The 21,139-nt window shown below is 41.9% G+C and overlaps 8 protein-coding genes across 8 annotated transcripts in view; 6 read left to right on the top strand and 2 right to left on the bottom strand.

The window, feature by feature from the left end:
* Positions 1-7,009, bottom strand: part of LOC147161506 (3-hydroxy-3-methylglutaryl-coenzyme A reductase-like) — an 11,709-nt gene extending 4,700 nt beyond the window's left edge. The window contains exons 1-13 of the mRNA XM_086096403.1: positions 6,864-7,009; positions 5,493-5,662; positions 5,306-5,417; positions 5,139-5,226; positions 4,148-4,232; positions 3,960-4,065; positions 3,711-3,817; positions 3,377-3,496; positions 3,165-3,298; positions 1,874-2,088; positions 1,100-1,200; positions 827-1,021; positions 584-742 (exon numbers count right to left, since the gene is read on the bottom strand). Coding sequence (XP_085952529.1) covers positions 584-742; positions 827-1,021; positions 1,100-1,200; positions 1,874-2,088; positions 3,165-3,298; positions 3,377-3,496; positions 3,711-3,817; positions 3,960-4,065; positions 4,148-4,232; positions 5,139-5,226; positions 5,306-5,417; positions 5,493-5,657 — 1,587 coding nt within the window. The 5' untranslated portion in view covers positions 5,658-5,662; positions 6,864-7,009. The remainder of the gene's footprint in view (positions 1-583; positions 743-826; positions 1,022-1,099; positions 1,201-1,873; positions 2,089-3,164; positions 3,299-3,376; positions 3,497-3,710; positions 3,818-3,959; positions 4,066-4,147; positions 4,233-5,138; positions 5,227-5,305; positions 5,418-5,492; positions 5,663-6,863) is intronic.
* Positions 7,010-7,627: 618 nt separating this feature from the next.
* On the top strand, positions 7,628-9,745 carry LOC147161505 (uncharacterized). The gene is made up of 2 exons (XM_086096404.1): positions 7,628-7,721; positions 8,355-9,745. The coding sequence occupies exons 1-2, from the start codon at positions 7,667-7,669 to the stop codon at positions 9,092-9,094; spliced, it is 795 nt and encodes a 264-aa protein (XP_085952530.1). The 5' UTR covers positions 7,628-7,666; the 3' UTR covers positions 9,095-9,745.
* Positions 9,746-10,750: 1,005 nt separating this feature from the next.
* On the top strand, positions 10,751-11,349 carry LOC147161504 (histone H2B 1/2-like). Its single transcript, XM_086096405.1, has one exon. The coding sequence runs from the start codon at positions 10,759-10,761 to the stop codon at positions 11,134-11,136; it is 378 nt and encodes a 125-aa protein (XP_085952531.1). The 5' UTR covers positions 10,751-10,758; the 3' UTR covers positions 11,137-11,349.
* A 1,318-nt stretch (positions 11,350-12,667) lies between these two features.
* Positions 12,668-13,737, top strand: LOC147161503 (histone H1-like). Its single transcript, XM_086095953.1, has one exon. The coding sequence runs from the start codon at positions 12,822-12,824 to the stop codon at positions 13,392-13,394; it is 573 nt and encodes a 190-aa protein (XP_085952079.1). The 5' UTR covers positions 12,668-12,821; the 3' UTR covers positions 13,395-13,737.
* Positions 13,738-13,869: 132 nt separating this feature from the next.
* LOC147161502 (histone H3-like) lies at positions 13,870-14,875 on the top strand. The gene has a single exon (XM_086095954.1). It carries the CDS (start codon positions 14,093-14,095, stop codon positions 14,501-14,503), a length of 411 nt encoding a protein of 136 aa, XP_085952080.1. The 5' UTR covers positions 13,870-14,092; the 3' UTR covers positions 14,504-14,875.
* A 379-nt stretch (positions 14,876-15,254) lies between these two features.
* Positions 15,255-16,069, top strand: LOC147161501 (histone H2A-like). Its single transcript, XM_086095955.1, has one exon. It carries the CDS (start codon positions 15,288-15,290, stop codon positions 15,672-15,674), a length of 387 nt encoding a protein of 128 aa, XP_085952081.1. The 5' UTR covers positions 15,255-15,287; the 3' UTR covers positions 15,675-16,069.
* Positions 16,070-16,192: 123 nt separating this feature from the next.
* LOC147161500 (histone H2B 1/2-like) lies at positions 16,193-17,001 on the top strand. Its single transcript, XM_086095956.1, has one exon. The coding sequence runs from the start codon at positions 16,584-16,586 to the stop codon at positions 16,956-16,958; it is 375 nt and encodes a 124-aa protein (XP_085952082.1). The 5' UTR covers positions 16,193-16,583; the 3' UTR covers positions 16,959-17,001.
* Positions 17,002-17,602: 601 nt separating this feature from the next.
* On the bottom strand, positions 17,603-21,005 carry zcchc9 (zinc finger, CCHC domain containing 9). Its single transcript, XM_086095952.1, has 6 exons — positions 20,913-21,005; positions 19,990-20,362; positions 19,219-19,369; positions 18,959-19,051; positions 18,039-18,107; positions 17,603-17,801 (listed from the first exon to the last, which is right to left on the bottom strand). The coding sequence occupies exons 2-6, from the start codon at positions 20,335-20,337 to the stop codon at positions 17,689-17,691; spliced, it is 774 nt and encodes a 257-aa protein (XP_085952078.1). The 5' UTR covers positions 20,338-20,362; positions 20,913-21,005; the 3' UTR covers positions 17,603-17,688.
* Between the last annotated feature and the right edge of the window lie 134 nt (positions 21,006-21,139).

Here is a 21,139-nt window from a genome sequence, read left to right as displayed (position 1 = left end):
CACCAATTGTTGGGAAAAATCTTTAAATTTAAATTTTATTCCAAATTATTTTTTTTAATTAACAAAAATAACCACAAAAATTTCATTTTCCACCCCAAAATTTAAACTTCTGGATTACTTAAATTTCACAGTACATGATTGATTTTTTTTTATTTTTTAGTAATGACATTTTTCTCTTATTTCCATAATATTGCTACTTTTTTCATGACAAAATTAAATTACGACTCAATTTAAAAAAAAATATTTCTAGCTAAAAAAATAAATACGCAAGAAAAAAAAACATCCGTTTGAAAAAAACTAATTCTCAAAATGTTTTGGCCAAAAATATGATTAAAATTGTCATTTTATATTTAGAATATCCATCCATCCATTTTCTTAACCGCTTAGTCCTCACAAGGGTAATTTTTTAGAATATTAAAACTTAAATTTTGTAAAATACTTTCTTTTTTTTTTTTACTTCTATGGGGAAAAAAAATCTTGAAATGTTTTTAAAAATGTATTTTCTTATTTGTGTAATATTACTACATTATCTTTAAGATTTCATCATTGAATTTTCGGGGGGGGGGGGGGGGGGTACACTTACAGAGAGAGCCCGGCAGCCCCGGTTGGTGCTGGCCACCAGGCAGCCCTCGGTGGTCGCCATGGGAATGTAAAACTGCTTGTCATCCAAGGGCAGCGGGCCGGCCACGCCCACCGGCACAGGCATGTAACCAATGACATTCTCGCAGCACGTGCCCATCACCTATCAAACGGCAACGGATGAAAAACTTCACATCAATTTCATTCTGTTGGAAATTTTACAACTGAAGTTTCACACTCCCTTCACCTTGGCGTAGTCGTAGTTCTTGTACGGAAGCGACGACAAGGCGGCGGGAACGGGAAGCTTGGAGGACAACATCTCCCTCCTGATGGCCACGCCCCTCTCGGGGGTCTCCAGAACAGATTCCAGCTTGTAACTGAGGATGTGACGCGACGCCACCAGGTTGATCACCTCGCCGTTGCTGAGGCAACGGGGCCCTCGCTGAGAAGACGGCAAGCGTTCGCGGTCTGACACGGTGGGCGCCGATATAACCTTGCGGGGGTTGGGAGGGGAGCTCACCTGCGGATGGCCGAGGACGTCCAGACATTCCTTCAACGTGCGTGGACATGCTTCAGCTTTGGACTTTGGATCGGGAGCCACTGGAGACGGGCTGGCCTCCGCTGCGGACAAAACCCACAGAATGACTTCTTTGCCACTTCTTTTTTTTTTTTTTTTCTATAAAGAGCTCAGTATTGTTCATTCGGAAATGTCATCATCATTGCTCTTTTTTTAAATTTATTTATTTATTTTTTCTTCTTTGCCACTTCTATTGAAAACCTTGTGAAAAATATTTTTGGTGGAACATTTTTTCCCCCCCTGTGAAAAATATTACTTCTTAAAAAAAAAAAATTCAAAAAACTTTTGTGAACCGTGACATTCTTGTCTTGAAATTTGTGAAAAATATCACTAGCTGAAAAAAATACATCAAAAAAAATCTTAAGCGGAGTGGAAGAAAGTACTTTTTCCATAAGAACTATTCTGTGAAAATTTGGCATTTTGGCCCCAAATACGACAAAAACAGAAATGTTTGTGTTTTTGTAAAAAATAAAATAAAATAAATAATTAACAAAAATCTTTTGGTGAAAAATGTTGTCAAAGAAACATGACATATTGCATAAAACAATATGATTATATATTTGGAGGGAAAAATTTTGTTACAATAAAATAACAGAACACTTGCAAAATATAATATTTTGCCCTGCATAAACAACAAACACTTTGTGAACCAATCCCACTTCTTACAAATGACGATATTTGTGCTTTCTCTTGAACGGAACCAGTCAGGAGCCTTACCTTCATCATTGCGCTCAAATCTTGACTCTGCCGCGGCGGCGGAAAAGTCCAGCCTGCAGCAGCAATCGGCCGGCGCCAGCCTGCAGGTGGGAGGCGAGCCGCCCGAGGGGTTCTTGATGGACAGCGACGACTCGGTGTCGCTCTGCTCGAAGAAGACGTACTTAACGGCGAGCAGCAAGGCCAGGCCCAGCGTGATCACCTGCTCCAGGTCCACCCTGAGGTACGACAGCGGCGGGATTAAGACGCGAGCGCAACACCACAAGCGCCTTAAATCTGTTCTTCCCTTTTTTAATTGGCAAATGAAAATCAACAAACGTTTACACGTTAAATGCAATATATGGCCGTGCTGTGAATAGTGAAAATTTGTGAAAAGTTGACGCACGACTTTTATATTTGACATGGCTACAACCTGATTAAATCAATCTCCTCCACTCACTTCAACATAATTACTTGGCAACAAGTTGCCACAAGATGGCGCCAAAGCAGTACTTCTTTTATTAGACTCCATTTTTGGCCTGACAACAAAAATAGCAAAAATCGGGGTCTTTATAAGACAAAAACTGTAATCTTACAAAATAGTCCCCCGCCCCTGGGAATTCTTCTTCTTTTTTTTTTAATAAGAAGAAAAGTATTTCCCTAAAAGTACAATATTAAACCAAGTGTATAAAAGACTTTTAAAAATACATATATATTTATTTATAAAAGTATTTTATTCTTTTATTCAAGATTTATTTATTTACTGAAAAAGTCAATTGATTTAAAAAAGCTACATTTTCCACAAATTTCTTTATTCCTCAGATCAAAGTCATATGGGGGGGGGGGGCAAATTCACAAGTTGTTTTTTTTAAGAGAAATCAGATTTGTCACAAAGGTTTTTTTTTTTCTGGAGACGTTTCAGAGAGAAAAACTAGTAAAATAAAATTCTAAATGATAATCAATGTTTTTTTTTAATATATATTTTTTCATATTTTGTATTAGTCACAAAAACAAAAGTAGCAAAAAGGTGAGTTTTTCAGTGAATAATAAGGCAGTGAATCACAGTGACAACAGGTTTAAAAACAAAATTGTGAATAACGACTATAAAGAGGAATACTGTAATTATAGTCACCTAACCAATGAATTACTAAAATCAAATTACATTTTGTAGTTTTGATGCGAGTGAGCCTAATATTCAAATGAAAAGTCCAAAACAAACAAGATAATCCCATTTTGATTGCCAATTGAAAATGGAATAAATGAACGATAGAAAAATTCAGAAGCAATCTTATTGCTGCCATTTTTTTTTTTGTACCCGTTCAGCTGCAGCGGCCACATGGACGCGCCGTGCTCCAGCCTCTTGTGCGCCGAGCCCGCCGCCGTCCTGTTGTGTCCGGGATGCTCGGCCGCCAGTCGCGCGTGAGCGTGGACCAGAGCGAGTCCCAGCGACTTCAAAGAAAGGCGTCCATTGTTACGCCGCAGCGTGCTCGCGCCGAACGCCGCCACGCGCCGAACGCCGCAACTCACCATGATGAGTTTAACCCTCTGCGTCACAGGATTGGGCTTGTTGTGTTCCTCTTCGGCCAGCACGTGGGCGAAGTGGCTCAGCTGCCAAATGGGACGACCCTCGCGGCTTTCCATCGACAACTGCGCACGCGCGGGATGGGAAACGTTAACATACAAACAAGCAAGGACCTCCACCAAGGCTTGGAAAAATGATAGATTTTAAAGATTTAAAGTGCTAGTTATCAAACTGTTACTTTGCTGTACAAATGGACGACAAGTTGCCCCACTTCGTGTTGAATATTGAAAGATAAAGTATATTACTAACTAACATGTCGTGGCTTTTCCGCCATCTTACCTCAAGTACCAGCGAGACGCAAGCCGGGAAGAAGGTCATGAAGACAAAATAGTTAGCCAGCACCGACATGCAGCCGAAACAGCACATGATCTCCAGCTGCGGCACACCTGGACAACATGGAATCATGTCAGTGATCTTGACAACATATCGTCATCATCATCATCATCATCATCATCATCATCATCATCATCATCATCATCGTCGTCGTCGTCATCGGGTGGTGTGAGGTGAGAAGGAAAAGTGTCCTACCCGACATGGTGCCGATCCCGATGACCAGACACTCCACCAGAGCATCCAGGGTGAAGGTGGGACCCAAGATGGCCATGCCCTGAGAGATGTTCTCCCTCACCTCCTCCTAAGCGCGCACACACACGAAGCATGTCAAGTGCTTTTACGCTCGCGGCGTGAAGGCGAGGCGTTATTGTGGCCGCACCAACCTGAGAGTTGGAGCTGAGTGCAAACTTGGCCAGCGTGCACGCTTTGGACAGGTCGATGAGGAGGAGGAAGAAAGGGAGTGCTTCGCTGAGGGAGGAAGAGGACGGACTTCATGTAAGTTACTGTGAATGATGGAATGCACATCTTCAGAAATAAGAGGGTGTGCACACTTGTGTTTGTTTTACTTCACATCGAGAAGATTTTGTGTGTGTGACCGAGTAGTACATGTTTTAGGTCACAAAGTCATTTTCATCATTTTCCAGTGGTCTCTTCGGGGGGGGGGGGGGGGGGGGGGTGTTCAGAGCCGTTTATGCCCTATTCTTAATATTTAATTGGAACATATATTTAATTGGAACATATATTTAAATATAATAATTAATTTGATGATTTATTAATAAACTGGGGAAAAACTTGTTTTGTTTTTTTAATGTTTTCATTTTCATTACCCCTTTATTCAATAATAAGACATTATCTCAAATTGGCAGGGCAGAAAAAGCACAAACTTTTTTTTTTTTTAAATTAAGATCCAGTTCCCGGTTTGGTCAGTAACATGGCAGAAAAATCGGACAAAATATTAATATAATTTTACAAAGTAAAAGCAGATATTTGCAAAAAAACAAACAAACACAAAGTCAGTCTGTTTTCATGGAGAACGACAGATATCAGAGAATATTTACTTTGTGAGTCTGAAATTGAGGATTTTGACTATTTTAAATTGATTGGATGATTAATCTGTTATTAAAATATTGATTAATTTGATCATTTTACTTGATTAGTAAATCATTATTGTATCTCTAGTTTTAACATTAAAACAGAATTTTGAGAAATTATCCAATCAAAACTAAAAAAAAATTCATGGAAAATAATTTTTAAATAAATAGATTAATAAAAGATGACTGCATTTATTATGCTTTTTGGCTACAAAGGGAACAGAAAAAAAAACGATTTGTGAATTTTTCAAATTAGCAGCTTCGAACGATGTGGATGACTTACTTGAGACCTGTCAACTCTCTGCCAAAAAAATGGATGACGACCGAGCTGAAAACAAAACTGGAAAATAATGTGAATAAGCCGACAATACCTGCAGGAGATGAAAAGAAAAAAATAGAGATTTAATGGGAGCACAAATATCTAAAAAGATGCCGCGTATAGATACCAACCCAGAATGTACTTGGAGCCCAGCTGGCGGAGGTTCTTAAACTGGAAGTAGATGTAAATGATAGCGACGCAGCGCGTCACAGTCAGGATGACGGCGTCGCTGCTGGGGGCCGGCTGCAAAGGAAACGCGTACGATCAGGGTTCGGGACGTTCGTAACACGGCCAGCGAGTCGTGCTTAGAAGCTTCACCTCACGCTCCACTTTGGGACATTCCTTCCAGCTGCACACGTGGCTGCTGGCGGTGAGGCCGTTCATGGACATGAGGCAGACAGCGAGCGCCAGGGTGCCGATGATCACCTCCAACGGGTGGGCGGCCACCAGCAGGCCGTGGAGCCGGAACAGCCGTGCCAACATGCTCTCTGCAAGGACAAACGCGTCACACTAAATATATGTCCCAAACAAATGCAATCATTATTTCACCAGCAAAAACTCCCAAAAAAAATTTGTTTGCTTCAGGTGCAAAAAAAGATCACAAATGTGTGGTTAACTTTTGAAGAACTAATGTGACTGAAAAACTCCCATATTCACTGTTTATGAGCACTTGGACCCACCAATAAAAAGTATCGCTTTGGCGCCATCTTGTATTAGACAGGTGTGCCAAGGAACTATGATGAAGAAAATTGAGAAGCTCCATGCCAAGAAACGTTTTGCTGCCATTTTGTGACAACGTTGTTCTTAGAAACTACGTCAAAGTAAGATTAAGAACTTCATTTAGACAAAAGTAGTGCTTGGCCAATGGAAAAACTAAGATGAAGTCAATTGAGTAACTTGATTGGTCGTATTTTTTTGCATCTTGGTGCCAAGGAATCGTACTGAAGTGATTTCCAATGCTTCATTTAGACTAGTACTTTGCCGACATCTTGTGAAACACTCGTGCCAAGAACTAGGTTGACGTGAGTTGAGGAGCTTCATTTAGTATATCATGTGGCATATATTAGCAATTTGTCAGCAACAAAAAATAATTTGCACTTCAAAGGGCAAGGAAAAAGACAATTTTTGGAAAATGTTGTTGAATTTATTTTCTAAATAATAAGATCCTGATCCCTACTATTTACGTCAACGTTAATTGGAGGCTGCAGTTGACATGAGGCCAGCATTTTAAGACAGGGACTTCAATACAAGTTTTATTTTAGGAGATGACACTTTCATACTTTTGTACTTTGTACGTTTTTAGTCAGAAACACATCCCCTTGAATTTAAGTAGCATACACGTAACTGCTGCCAAAACAATCATGAGGCGAAGTGTAGCTACATACTCCCGTGGTCATATTACAACTACAGACAGCCAGCTAACGTTTAAGGGACAGCTAATTTACCGATTATATACAAACACATACACAAACACAAATATGAGACAGACTGTCTTTCAATTTAGAGACATTTGTCGCGTCAACAAAAAATAACCTGTCAACTTTAAAGCTGGAGGTAGCGCGGTGACATTAGCATTAGCCGTCCGTCACGCCTACACTAATGACGACAGTCCGGCCGAAAACAAAAGTTATTTGGTGGGTACGAGGCGACAACACTCCCGTGTAATAAGGCGGTTAATAACATACTTACTTTTAAAAACGTGTTCCGGTGGTCAGGGAGGTGTTTCCATGATAGTGACCCAATGTCCCTTCCACGAACGTGTCGATTCGCTAGCTTAACTACGATGAGTAGCCGAAGGTGTAATCCGGAAGTGATGACGCACGGAAAGTACGTCACTTGCAATATGCGTAACTGACGCCATATTGGTGCGGGGTGAAAAGGGGTGGAGCCAACGTCGTATCTTTAAAACAAAGCAATTTAAGAGATGTTTTAACGTTTTATATATATATATTATTGATTGATATGTTGCTACTGTAAGAGTTGAGTAGAGCATAATCAGCTAATCATGCAATAGATTTAAATAAATAAATGCTGCCTTGCGCTGAATGGCACTTTGTTGTGAGACGTCAGCGCATCTGCCATATTGGATGTGTCAAATATGCCCCTAAACCTCTTATTCTCCCAAATCACTTCCTCCGGAAAACTTCCTATATTTGCATTTAAAGATGCACAAATGCAAACGTTTGGCCTCTGTGCTTACCTGAAGTTCACAAAATAAACAACAGTGACACTACTGCTTCCAGGTTGCATTTCAAAACAAACGCCTCTGATATTTATTTTTCTTTTGAGAAGACGATAAATATAGACCACTTTAACATTGAGCTTAAAGGGTTTACTTAATTTGGTTATTATAACGGTTCTGTGAGTTGTTGTCCTAAAAGACTCATACTTGGAAGTCATCTTTAATTTATTTTGAAATGTAGCAAAGTTTGACTTCCTCTATCGGAGTCGCTGACGACAGCTGGGAAGAGCCGAGGGAGGAGTGGGCAGAGATGGACCACCACCTGCAATTGCCTCCCAATTCTGAACGAAAACTACAAAACGAAGGTATGCGTGAGGTTTTGGTTTAGTTGCAGAAAATATTTCGTTTTGCGAGCACAGCGGGGTCTGCACTCTGCACTCAAGCTAAACTGAGTGGCGGCTGTCAACCAGATTGCTAACCGTTAGCTGCTGCTCCGGTGTTGTGATGTTAGGATGCTTTCTGCACTGTTTAGTTTATTAGGTTTTCAACTGTTGTCAGCCTGGCTGGAACGCAACACTTTTCCTTTTGTCGACCTGCATTTATAAGTTAATAACAATGAAATAAATTGCTTGTTCAAAAATAACCATAGAAAACGTATCGAACATATTTGTAAGCATAACAAGAAGTCAGGCATTTTGTGCTTTTTGGGGTGAAATTTCTGAATTTATCCCGAAGTGACTAGACCTTTACAGTGCTTTAGAAGTGCAGCCCACGTTTCCATATCATTGCCAGTCAGTCAACACAGATTAATGAATGTATTGCTTGTGTTTGTTAAAAAATAATACGTGGGAAAAGGACCTTGAAAAACAATGACGTTTAATTGCAATCACAATATTAAGGGGATGTAATTGCATTACATGATTTTTTTTAAATCACTCATCCCTGCTCGTTCTTCTATACATCACTGTATGTTAATGTTTTCCTGTTGATTTTCCAAGTTATTTCAGCGTTGCCGCCTGACGTCTTGAAAGTGACCGTCGTCAAAGAGGAGAGGCAGGAGTGGAGCTCTGGCACGGAGCAAGAGGTGGACATTTCATTGACTCGCATCCGAGTGAAGAGCGAAGATGAGGAACCTCACTCGTCGCACCTAACCAGCAGCCAGGCGGGACGCGACGAAGGATCCGAAACGGACCCTCAGTTTGATCTGCTCTCGGCCTCCTCGGAGACGGATAACGGCGACGAGACCAACGGACACTTGGCCATCGCCGACCGTCGCAGAGGCGAGGCCAGACGCCACGACGACAAGAAACCATTCAACTGTTCCGAATGCGATAACATTTTTGACCACAAGCGCAACCTGAAGAGACACATGCGGCGCCACACAAGGGAGAAACCCTTCTGCTGCTCGGTGTGCAACAAAACATTCCGTCAGCGCTCCAACTTAGTGGTGCACTTGCGTACTCACACGGGGGTGAAGCCCTTCTCCTGCTCGCTGTGCGACACCAGCTTCAGCCAGCGCATCTCGCTGGTGCTGCACGTGCGGACGCACACGGGAGAGAAGCCCTTCCCGTGCTCGGTGTGCGGCGAGCGCTTCTCTCGGAAGGGCACCATGATGTCACACATGCGCCGGCACACCGGTGAGAAACCCTTCAGCTGCGCTGCTTGCGACAAACACTTCACCTTCAAGTGCCAGGTGAGCAAGCACAAGTGTGCCGGGGCCCGCAGCAGCGCTAAATGAAGGACGGTCCAAGAATTCGGGCAACTTGGACGCTTGAGCCCCTTTTACACTGCCTTCGAAGCAAATTTGACAATGTCACCATGTGAAAAATAAAATGATTTATTTATTTCAAATGTTGGTCTATGACTGTTGAAGCAGTTCAAGGGTCAAGATGCGCATATGCACATTCATTACAAAAGGACAAATAATGAGACAAATCGGTTGAAATTGCGGGAAATTAAGAAATATTGCTAATTCTTATTTGTTTTATTCTCTCCTCCCTTTGTTGACTGTACCTGTCGCCATTAACTTATTTACATTTTGATAAACTATTATGCATACTGTTTTTTTTCAGGAGTAGCGTTTTTATGGTATTATTTAGCAGAATCTATTTCACCAACGGGGTACTCTGATTAATCTAATTAACATATTTCTAATTGTGAAGATAATTTGTGGACACCATGTTTTATAATTTGCTACTGTATATCCATTCATTATTTGAACTGCTTAATGGTGTATAGTGTTTAAAAAAAGAAAAAGAATGGCAACAGTAAATGCAGGACTATTGTTATAAAACCACAAATAAAAATGTCCAGAAGATGGCAGTAATGCTATGCCATTACTATTACATATCGCCCTCTACATAATCGAAATAAACTATACAATACGGAACTAGTGCAATGTCTGTAGCTGACAATTTATAATTTTATAAATCGTATTTTACACGATATCCTTAATGATTTCCTGTAAACGGCCGTCTTTGTTTTGTTTATGTAGCAATTAGTTGATGAGTATGTAAGGCGGGTTGCAGATACAACGTGATGTTCCTTAATTGCACTCGTGAATATGGTAAAATTCCACGTGTACCGTTGTGACAATCGCCCACTGAACAATGGGAGCCTGGCATATTATCCAAAATTGACCTTAAGCAATCTCAAAATCAAAATACTGACTGTTACTCGTTTGGTTCCACTGCGCTTCTGTGGCCGCTGAGGAGTTTTCACCCCTGAACCGGACGTATAAGAGCCGGGGGCCGCGCATGCGTACTGACAATTCAGATTCGGTTTATTGATTGAACGTTTGAAATAAATAGAATTTGTGAGAATACACGTACGCGCGCGCACACGCACGCGCGCGCGCACGCACACACACACACACACACACACACACACGTGAATTCATTCATTTTCTTTCACACGAAAGTGCGCAGTGTCATTTACGAGAAGAATATAACACAAAGGGAAATAAGGGCAAAAAGATCACGCTGGTAATGTCAGCCAATCAGAATGTGGCGCTGGCACAGTGACATTTGCAAGTCATGAACACGTAAAGCAAAAAAAAGAAAAAGTATCACGCTGGTAATGTCAGCCAATCAGAATGTGGCGCTGGCACAGTGACATTTGCAAGTCATGAACACGTAAAGCAAAAACAAAAACAAAAAAGTATCACGTGGGTAATGTCAGCCAATCAGAATGTGGCGCTGGCGCAGCCATATTTGCAGTAAGTAAACTTAGAGGAAAAAAACGTTTGAAACAGGATCAAGTAAACACTATCAGCCAATCAAGAAGTGGCGTCGGCACAGTTAGCCAATAGAAGTGCGGCGTTGGCACAGCTTTATGTAAATGAGCGCACTATAAAATGCGCCATCATACCACGACCTGGAGAGCGTCTAACTGACTATCACCATGCCTGAACCTGCAGCAAAAGCAGCGCCCAAGAAGGGCTCCAAGAAAGCGGTCACTAAATCTGCTAGTAAACCCGGCAAGAAGAGAAGAGCCCGCAGAAAGGAGAGCTACGCCATCTACGTGTACAAGGTGCTGAAGCAGGTCCACCCCGATACCGGCATCTCATCAAAGGCGATGAGCATCATGAACTCGTTCGTCAACGACATCTTCGAGCGCATCGCTTCTGAGGCTTCCCGGCTGGCCCATTACAACAAGCGATCCACTATTACGTCCAGGGAGATCCAGACCGCCGTGCGTCTCCTGCTCCCCGGTGAGCTGGCCAAGCACGCCGTGTCTGAGGGCACCAAGGCCGTCACCAAGTACACCAGCTCCAAGTAAACGGTTTTCATCAACAAACCCAACCCAACGGCTCTTTTAAGAGCCACCCACTTCCTCTCAAGAGTGTGTTTTCATTTTCCCGCTTTTTATTTATTATATAAATCTCGCTGTCTGATCTGTCTTTATAGTTTACGTATTTGGGTGGAGTTTTTAATGAACTAGACTATGTATTAGTTATAATATAAAATAAATCAACTACTGTAGATGACGTTAGTGATGGGATTGTGTCGTGTGTATATAGTAATTTAAGTGCAGCAGCGAATAAGACATAAGCTACTCACCAGATCCAGGATAAAATACATGCCCCTCCCCTTTCTCTTCCCGTCTCCTTGTACCGACTCGTTCGCGAACGACCCATCACTAGTCCAGTCATTGAAAACTCAACAGGGTTTGCCAAGGGTAAATGTTTATTTTGCTTTCTCAAATGGAAGATAATATGCCTGAGCAGTGACCACAGTGTTATAGCACACTTGGCCTTCCACATTTTTACGCAGATAATCTTATTAGTTTTTGGGGGGTTATATTTTCTATCAAGCAATACATAATAGTATAATCAATTTTGAGACTATATGGGGATAGGAAGGGTGTGCTTTTTCTTTGTAGCATCAATATAAAAAATATATATATATATATGTTGTGTGCTATAAATGTACATGTTAGAAGAACGGACCTCTGACAAGCCGTGATATAAACCTTCTAAAAGGCCAAGGTGTGTGTGTTGGAGGGGGGCTTGTGAGAGAGGGGGGGGCTGCATAGCAACAAAATAATTTATTTTAATACAATTTTTTTCTACTCCGAAATCACCCATCTTTTCTTTCCTATGCAAAAGACTGGGAAGTATGCATAGTGATTTCTTCACATTATTCCAAAAAAAAAAAAATGTCATGCTGTTTTATGAGCTGAAAGCCCAAAATATGTAAAAAATAGACAAATAAATACTTGAATCACAAATTGTGGGCCCTGAATCCATAATCTATGAACGTTTGACTTTTTGAATGGAATTTTGAGGATATTCTATTTTTTTGACGAGCACCTGTTCATACATACATGCATATGTACATACAATTTGTTTTGTTTGCACAAAAGTATTTTACGCAAAAATGGGACACCACAAGTATGGAAAAAAATAGCGTGAAGAAGTGTTACTAAAGCACTTCCGGCACTGGATGAAAAAACAAGTGTGTGTGCTAGCTGCCATCACAAAAATGGTGTCTTACTCCAAACTGACCATCAAAATATACGTTGGTGCCCTTTGACGACCTCGACAAAGATGTTTTGTCATCTGCAAAACGACCGCCGTTGATCTGTGAGCGATTTTCAACATTCGAGAGGTTTAACAAGTGAGAAAAGTCGGCGAGCTTCGTCGCTCCCACCGACGACGATGTGCCGCATGGAGGCTCGGTGACGCGAACCAAGCGCGCCGGCGAACTGTGAACCATTTCGATGTGGATGCTTGCTTGTTTTTTATAACTTCGAGCGATCTTTGCTATTTTAAGTTGGCTTCCATTGCGATTTTTCACCTTTTAACGTGTGTTAAGAAAACACAAACGCGTCTGCTTGACTCTCCACGGTTCTCATGGCTTGACTCTCCACGGTTCTCATGTGGGTTTTATGTACCGCCTTGGAAACTGGCGGAAGCATTTTCCTCAAGTCTTGAGTCTTGAGACACCAAATATCTGACTAAAATGGCCGCCGAAGTTGCTCCAGCTCCAACACCGGCGGCGAAAAGCAGCACCAAGAAGAAGACAGCGCCCAAGCCCAAAGCGCCCGGACCCAGCGCCGGCGAGCTCATCCGCGAAGCCGTGGCCGCGTCCAAGGAACGCAATGGCATCTCCTTGCCCGCCCTCAAGAAGGCTCTGGTCAACAAAGGTTACGATGTGGAGAAGAATAAGTCCCGTCTCAGGACCATCATCAAGGCCTTGGTGGCGAAGGGCGTTCTTATTCAGACCAAAGGCACCGGCGCTTCCGGCTCCTTCAAGATGAACAAGAAGACAGAAGGAAAGGCGGCGAAGGCGCCTGTAAAGCCTGCGAAGAAAGCAACCAAGCCCGCTGCCAAGAAAGCCGCCAAGGCGACGCCCAGCAAAGTCAAGAAGCCGGCAAAGGCGGCGGCCACTAAAAAATCTCCCGCGGCAAAGAAGATTTCTGCAGCCAAGAAAGCCCCAGCGGCTAAGAAGTCTTCAATCGCCAAGAAGGCTCCGGCCAAAAAGGTCTCCAAGCCCAAAACAGTCAAAAAGACGACTACACCCAAGAAGAAGTAATTAAAATATTGTCTTACACAAACGGCTCTTTTAAGAGCCACCACATTTCCTTTTAAAGAGCAATATTTCTCCTTTACATACGATGTGTAATATCACATTATCGAATCAACAAATTCTACCAATGCATGAACGCAACAATTTTAAGCAACGTTGTTAGCTGCAGTGCAACGGGACGACAGCGTGTGGCAGCCAGGGTAGTTACCCAACAAGGTTGCAAAATAGTCCATTTTATTACTCTACATATATTGTTTTTACTATGACGGGCTTAAAAAAAAGTGATATATCAATTTCTGTGATGTAATTCATTCACTTTATTAAAAACATTTTTGTTTAATCACTGTAATGTGCTTTTAGTATCACCGTGCTTTTGCCATAGAATGAGTTGCCTCGTCAAAAGCAGTCAATCTTTTTTTCTTTTTTTTTTACTTTATTCAATAATTTACAATCACGAAAAACTCAGTCAATCTATCTATCTATCTATCCACGTACGTACGTATGTAAAGCATTTCCTTCATTCAATGTTTGCAAGCCGTTCGTCAGTTGTACTCCGCGCTGATTGGTTCGATTTGATTGCAAGTCATCCAATAGTAAAACAGCTTTCGCGCGCGCTCTTCCAAAATGCACCAATCAGCGCTGTCTCGTCCGTATAAAATTCGCTGCTCGGGCGGCGTTTGAGTATTCGAACTCCATTCACGAAGATGGCAAGAACCAAGCAAACCGCTCGCAAATCTACCGGAGGCAAAGCCCCCAGGAAGCAACTGGCCACTAAAGCGGCCCGTAAGAGCGCACCAGCGACCGGCGGCGTCAAGAAGCCTCACCGTTACAGGCCTGGCACAGTGGCTCTCCGCGAGATCCGCCGCTACCAAAAGTCCACGGAGCTGCTGATCCGCAAGCTGCCTTTCCAGCGCCTGGTCAGGGAGATCGCTCAAGATTTCAAGACCGATCTGCGCTTCCAGAGTTCAGCCGTTATGGCTCTGCAGGAGTCTAGCGAGGCTTATCTGGTGGGCTTGTTTGAGGACACCAACTTGTGTGCCATCCATGCCAAGCGCGTGACCATCATGCCCAAAGACATCCAGCTGGCCCGCAGAATCCGCGGAGAGAGGGCTTAAATCACACCAATCCGACCCAACAACGGCTCTTTTAAGAGCCACCACATTTGCAACTAAATGTGACATTCCTAGAATTTTCTGCAAAAAATAATTTAGTTAAATGGGACCATACGATTATAAATGAATATAATTTTATATAACACAACATAAATCGTTAACACGTACATTTACCGGAAACACATACCCGGGAAATACATAGTGAGCTGCCGTGCAATGTATTACTCCTTATTCCAACTTTGATTTTTAATATATATATTTACCATGAAAGCATTTATCATATTTTTGGGATGTCATTTCTCCCTCGTGTATTTCCATGTTTTAAAAGCTCTCGTTATGACTTTCAGTTAAATAAAACTATCCTTAAAAGACACGCGATGGACTAATTCTATTTTGGGGGTAGAGAGCAGATTGTCATATAATTTTGACCATATAAGGAATGCTGTTTTAGACGTCACATTAGAAACAGCCCAGCTTTTCACAAAACATTGAAGTGACAACGTAGCTTGTTGCTGATTGGACAACCATTTTGCCGCATGAGCTGGCCAATGATGCTTCAGCTACTAAACAGAGCACCGATAAACCTAGCTAGTTGTTGATTGGACAACCGTTTTGCCGCATGAGCTGGCCAATCACGCGACAAACGTAGCTAGTTGTTGATTGGACTACCGTTTCCCCGCATAAACTGGCCAATCACTCTGCAGCACCATTGTCTATAAGTACCCTGCTCCTCAGACGCTGTTGTATCGCCACATAATACAGGCTCGAGAAAATAACTTAACGCAAGATGAGTGGAAGAGGAAAAACAACCGGCAAGGCTCGCGCCAAGGCAAAGACCAGGTCATCCCGTGCGGGACTTCAGTTTCCCGTAGGTCGTGTCCACAGACTGCTTCGCAAAGGAAACTACGCCCAGCGCGTCGGTGCTGGTGCACCCGTCTACTTGGCGGCGGTGCTCGAGTACTTGACCGCTGAGATCCTTGAGCTGGCCGGCAACGCTGCTCGCGACAACAAAAAGACGAGGATCATCCCACGTCACTTGCAGCTCGCCGTCCGCAACGACGAGGAGCTCAACAAACTTCTCGGCGGCGTCACCATAGCTCAGGGTGGCGTGCTGCCAAACATCCAGGCTGTGCTTTTACCAAAGAAGACCGAAAAGGCCGGCAAAGCCAAGTAAACGATCACGACCGCCCAACACCAAAACGGCTCTTTTAAGAGCCACTCACACTTCAGAAGAGTATTTCCACTTTTGTCCTATACAATGACAGCTATCTAAAGTCATGTACGTTACAATATTTACGCAAAAGACTCCCGCCATTTGGCCTAAGTGCTGGGGATGTTCTAAAAGTAAACTAGTTTACCAGATTTTTTACTAGTTTGTTTTGTTTGATTACCATTAGTTTACTGCTTGTATTATTTGCCCATATAAAAAGGACTTATTTTTTAAGTAAATATATACATGATCATAACTTGTAAGAGGTATGTTTGATACATTGCTTCAAACTCTGAAAATTTGTTAAGTATGATACAGTAGCTAGCTACTAGCATGCATGATTAAAATGTCATTGAATACACAGGTCTATTTTTTTATTTTGTAAGGCAAACCAGTTAACTAGTTTTAATTAGTACATTAAGTTCAACAGAAAAACCGCAACATGAGTAAACCAAAAAAGGCGCAAAGAAAGATGTTTGTTACAGTGTGATTAAAAAAATTATAAAATGCGCTAAATTGTTTACAGTGAATACATACGACAGGCGAGCTACAGTGAAGTGTCCGTTGAAGTTCTCCTTGACCGATTAAAACTAATGATTACACAAAAATCGACACATAATTGTCACTTCGAGGTTGAGGACAATTTAACAAATTAAAAACATCTAAAGAAATGATAAGACATCATGGAGTTAACATATTAATCCATTCTCGAAAGAACGCGTCATAAAGTAAATGTGGCGTTGTGTGCTCTCAACCAATCAAAGAGTGGCGCTGGCACAGTGCTATTTGCATGTGAATTTCTATAAGAACCCTGGCTCTGCTCCGTCCTCCCTCTATGGATTAGTAATTCCTAGAATTAAGACCTAAACCGCCATGCCTGAACAAGTCAAAACAGCGTCTAAAAAGGGCTCCAAGAAAGCTGTCGCCAAGGCCCCGGGTAAGCCCGGCAAGAAGAGAAGAGCCCGCAGAAAGGAGAGCTACGCCATCTACGTGTACAAGGTGCTGAAGCAGGTCCACCCCGATACCGGCATCTCGTCCAAGGCGATGAGCATCATGAATTCCTTCGTCAACGACATCTTCGAGCGAATCGCCTCCGAGGCTTCCCGGCTGGCCCTCTACAACAAGCGATCCACTATTACGTCCAGGGAGATCCAGACCGCCGTGCGTCTCCTGCTCCCCGGTGAGCTGGCCAAGCACGCCGTGTCTGAGGGCACCAAAGCCGTCACCAAGTACACCAGCTCCAAGTGATCAGTGATCACACCAACCCAACGGTTCTTTTAAGAGCCACTTACTTTTTCTCAAAAAGTGTATGCTTTCCAATAGCTTAGCATATTATGTGATAAATGCTAATTTAAATACTGATATGGTAATTCAGTCTGATTTAAATAATGTTGCGGTGATGAAGATTGGCTAGTGTATGAGTGTGGGCCCCAAAACGCTGATAAAACTTTCGAACTAGGTTTTCCCTGAGGCAGGAGAGGTGTGAGTAACCAGTTGCCCAAAAATAAAAATATTTTTTTCAAGTGGGATAAAAATAAAAGTGAATATGCAATTGTCAAATGTAGATGCTAAACTATTTTAATATTCGAATCCATGTAAAAAAAAAAAAGTTTTTTTTTTTTTTATAAAACATGTCCACGCTTGAGTTGGCATATTGCCGTGGCCTTTAAAAGGCTCAAGGACTTTTTTTTTGGTAACTGGATTACAGTTGCCTTCAATCTGACCTGAAAATCAAATATTTTAGTCGCGGCCGCCCATTGTGAATGCACGGGACGGTAAATGTTCACATTATGGCGTTTCAATAGCAAGACAAAGTCGGGGGGAGCTCAAGTCAATAAAAAGAAAAAGCGCGACAAACCTTACAAAAAGAGGGCAAAAAAAAAACACATTCATTTTGATTGAAAGGATCATTTACTTCACATAATCAAAGACCAGACAAAATGATCGAGCAAAGAAAGTAGATGACGCGATGACGTCATCAGAAGAGCACCACTTTGCTGTGCTTGGGTTTGCTCTTGACGACGGGAACGTGGACGTCCTCGTGGTCGGCGCTCATGTTGTTGGACAGCCAGTCCAACGTCACGTTATGGCCTGCATGAAAAACAAACAGGTAGCATCTGAAACATTGTTGTACTGTATAAACAGAATAATTATGTTAAAAAATATAAACGCATGCATGAAATCCTCGTTCTGTTTTCCCCCTCCATCCTTTTTTTGTTTTTTTCCCCCCTCTATTTCCCCCAAAATGGAATTTCCGCCCGGACAACAAGCCAGTGTTGTGTGTGTGAACGTCCACTAGGTGGAAGCAGAGTGCGGCTTTGGACTCACTGGAGGCTTGATGTTCAGGACAGTCCTTCTGGAAATGTTCCACTGATCCGCAGACGCGACAGCTTCCTCCTGGGATTCAAACCAGAGAGTCAAAATGGAGTCCACGCCAACAGTTCGTTAAATCATTGTTGATCGTTATTGTGCAAAATCAGCAGTGTCTTCACAATGTTATTAACTAATAATAATATATCATTCAAGGGTACTTGATCAAACTTCACGTTGATCAGCGCCCAAGAAATATATGAAGGACCGAAAAAGACAAAATAAAAAATTAATGACTAAATAAAAGTGAAAATAAAAACGGATATAAAAATATATACAGTGTTCCCTCGCATCTCAGATTTTCTTTTAGTGCAATTTTGCATGCATTTTTTTTTTTTAATGGTAATGTACCTATTTTATAAAATGTATGAAGATTTAAACAGTGAGAATGTTTAAACAAGAGAGAAATGCGAGAAAATGTAAATGCCTCGATGAGAAAAGTTTATAAACGGTGTTTTAGAGCCTTAAAACATTTATAATAAATGTAAAACATAACGCTAACTACTTTGCGGATTTCATTTATTGCAGGTATTTTTTTCCGAACCTAACCTCAGTGGAAAACGAAGGAACACTGTAACTAAAAATTAAATACAAAAATATATATATAAATGGCAATAAAAACAATATATATATATATATCCCTAAATAAATAAATAAAAGTTTTAAAAGAATAAAGATTCAAAATTAAAAATATAAAAATAAATGTCGAAAGAAAAATAAATATATAAATAGAATTAAATATCAATCCATAAATAATAAATTTTTGTATTTATTTCGACATGAATTTATTTGTATTTTTTTAATCTTGTTTCTCATTTAAAAACATATGCAATGTAGCGGGGGCGTCAAACCACAGTGGCTTCGGGGATGCAGCGTACCTTGAGCGTAAAGACCTTTGGGGTTGTCCTGGCAGGAGCGTGACAAATGTCCCGTCTGACCACAGATGAAGCACTTGGCGTACGGGTAGTCGCCTGGAAAAAGCAAAAGTCGCGTTCATCAACTGTTGTCATTTACAAAAGGAGGAGGAGGAGGAGGAGGAGGAGGAGGAGGAGGAGGAGGAGGAGGAGGAGGAGGAGGAGGAGGAGGAGGAGGAGGAGGAGGAGGAGGAGGAGGAGGAGGAGGAGGAGGAGGTCCTGACCGACGGCGGGGTCCACTTTGGCCCGGCAGCGCTGGATCTCGTGTTCAGTAGAACCGCATCGGTAGCAGATGCCGCGACCCATCTCCTGGTCCCGCTCAGCTTCGGGACAGTCGGCCAGGCCGTGGCCGGGCTTCCTGCATTTGAAGCACAGCTGCAGGCGGGATTCAAACCATAGCACAAAAAGCTGACTGATTATGGATTCACACTGTTTAGCAATTCATATGTTCAATCAAGACTAGAGATAGACCCATATTGTTTTTTTTCTGGGCCGATACGATTATTAGTAGTCAAGGATGCCGATAATCGATATTTTGGCCGATATTCGTTTCCACTAAAAGAAAAAATATTGGCATCAAAATAAAAATACAAACTCCTGTTCTGAAATTTTTAAGCATATGTTTATTGAACAACTTTTAGAGTTTGTAAAATATTGGAGTAAAAAAAAAAAATTTTTTTTTTTAAATATCTAGCATAACCCTATTGTTTTCTAATGTAAATAAAGTTCAAAATTTCTAAGTATTCACATTGTACTTATCTTAGTTTTAATTTCAAACCAAAACAGAAGGTGGAGAGGCTCTGCACTCTGAAAATTTAAATAATGAGTTGCCTGAAGGTTTTTTTTTCATGAACACTTTTTTAAAATGGAGCTATTGTCAAAATGCTGAATATCAGCGCGGATGGTCTATCCCTAATCAAGACATGAAAAAAGAAGAGCTTCACAACTAAGGGACTCTTTCACAGAATACATGGCCGAGTATTATGTTAGCTCACCATTTTGTTCTTCTTGTCCGTCTGTCTCTTGACCCTCCGAGTTTCTCTCCTGTGGTCCTTATTTAAGGCCACCTCCACCTCCTGCCTCAGCTCCCGCTGCCCGTGCGCCGTCGTCGCCGTTTGTCCTCTCTGCTGCAGATACTCCAGGAAGCCGTTGACATCCTGGTCCGTGTAGTCCTTCTTCTTCTTGTTGGCCTTCTTCGCCGCAAAGCCGTCCGGCTGCGTTCCCCGAACGTGGCTCCTCTGAGGTTCTCCTCGTCCTCGTCCTCCCGCCCTCAGCTGACTCCAGGGCGTGGCCTCGGACCCCTGGTGCTTGTGAACGTTGTTGGCCCTTGCCCACCTCGTCATGGCGACGTTGTCAAACTGCGAGGGGCTGTAAAAAGACAAAAACAAATTCATTAAGGAGGATGGAGGGACTGTCACTAGTCAAGTGCTTGAAAGTTTACATCCATTTATGAGCAGATTAACTGTAAATGTACAAAAGCTAATTGTCACTCAATGACACACAAAATAAAAAAAAAATGCTCTGAATGGTCACCAAAATTCACTTGCAGATTTCAACACATGTCAACTTCAACCCCTGAAATATAAAACAATCGCCACAATATTTTGGATTTTATGGGCATCAAGCCTTTTCACCAAGTTTTGATTGACATTTTTGCCTAAATCAGTGAAGAGCTTGTCGATGTAATGTGCAGCCTGGGAAAACTACAATCGCATTCACAGCGTTTTCAAGCAATTTCTCACTTCCGGACTAACGTGCTCTGCGTCTGTACGTTAGCATGTTAACACTATAGCTAGCGCGCCTGTTGTCGCTATTCAGTAACGTTACACAACCCTGCAGTCAATTAATCTAAGATTAAACAGCGACGTTTTGGAACAATTAACCCATCCTTTGATTTAACACAAAATCACAAGATTACCTTAAAAAGTTAAAGTTCTATCCATGTGGCACTGCTTTCCCGGAAGCTGCTTCAGTTGTTTTCTTGTTTAAAGAAAACAAGACAAAATGTCTCTCTATCGCCACCCTATGCTTCGGAGGACTTGATCAACTGTGATTACTTTTCTCTGACTAAAATACCATATTATCTGCAAATTATTGTTCTGAATGATTTTTTTATTATGCTTTAAACGTATATTTTACTTGTAT

The sequence above is a fragment of the Leptonotus elevatus genome, chromosome 15 (assembly GCF_054856555.1).
Source record: "Leptonotus elevatus isolate MCC_2025b chromosome 15, RoL_Lele_1.0, whole genome shotgun sequence".
Lineage (NCBI taxonomy): Eukaryota > Metazoa > Chordata > Actinopteri > Syngnathiformes > Syngnathidae > Leptonotus > Leptonotus elevatus.
The sequence above is the reverse complement of the archived record's forward strand: the minus strand, read 5'-3'. Positions and strand labels throughout refer to the sequence as shown.

Bases quoted from the DNA above. Each gene is read 5' to 3' on its own strand.
- LOC147161505 (XM_086096404.1), top strand. From the start codon at position 7,667: ATGGACCACCACCTGCAATTGCCTCCCAATTCTGAACGAAAACTACAA. The intron at 7,722-8,354 runs GTATGCGTGAGG...TGATTTTCCAAG, and splicing joins ACGAAAACTACAAAACGAAG to TTATTTCAGCGTTGCCGCCT.
- LOC147161504 (XM_086096405.1), top strand. From the start codon at position 10,759: ATGCCTGAACCTGCAGCAAAAGCAGCGCCCAAGAAGGGCTCCAAGAAA.
- LOC147161503 (XM_086095953.1), top strand. From the start codon at position 12,822: ATGGCCGCCGAAGTTGCTCCAGCTCCAACACCGGCGGCGAAAAGCAGC.
- LOC147161502 (XM_086095954.1), top strand. From the start codon at position 14,093: ATGGCAAGAACCAAGCAAACCGCTCGCAAATCTACCGGAGGCAAAGCC.
- LOC147161501 (XM_086095955.1), top strand. From the start codon at position 15,288: ATGAGTGGAAGAGGAAAAACAACCGGCAAGGCTCGCGCCAAGGCAAAG.
- LOC147161500 (XM_086095956.1), top strand. From the start codon at position 16,584: ATGCCTGAACAAGTCAAAACAGCGTCTAAAAAGGGCTCCAAGAAAGCT.
- zcchc9 (XM_086095952.1), bottom strand. From the start codon at position 20,337: ATGACGAGGTGGGCAAGGGCCAACAACGTTCACAAGCACCAGGGGTCC. The intron at 19,052-19,218 runs GTCAGGACCTCC...TGCTTTTTCCAG, and splicing joins CAAAGTGGACCCCGCCGTCG to GCGACTACCCGTACGCCAAG. The intron at 18,108-18,958 runs GTACGCTGCATC...TTTGAATCCCAG, and splicing joins CAAAGGTCTTTACGCTCAAG to GAGGAAGCTGTCGCGTCTGC.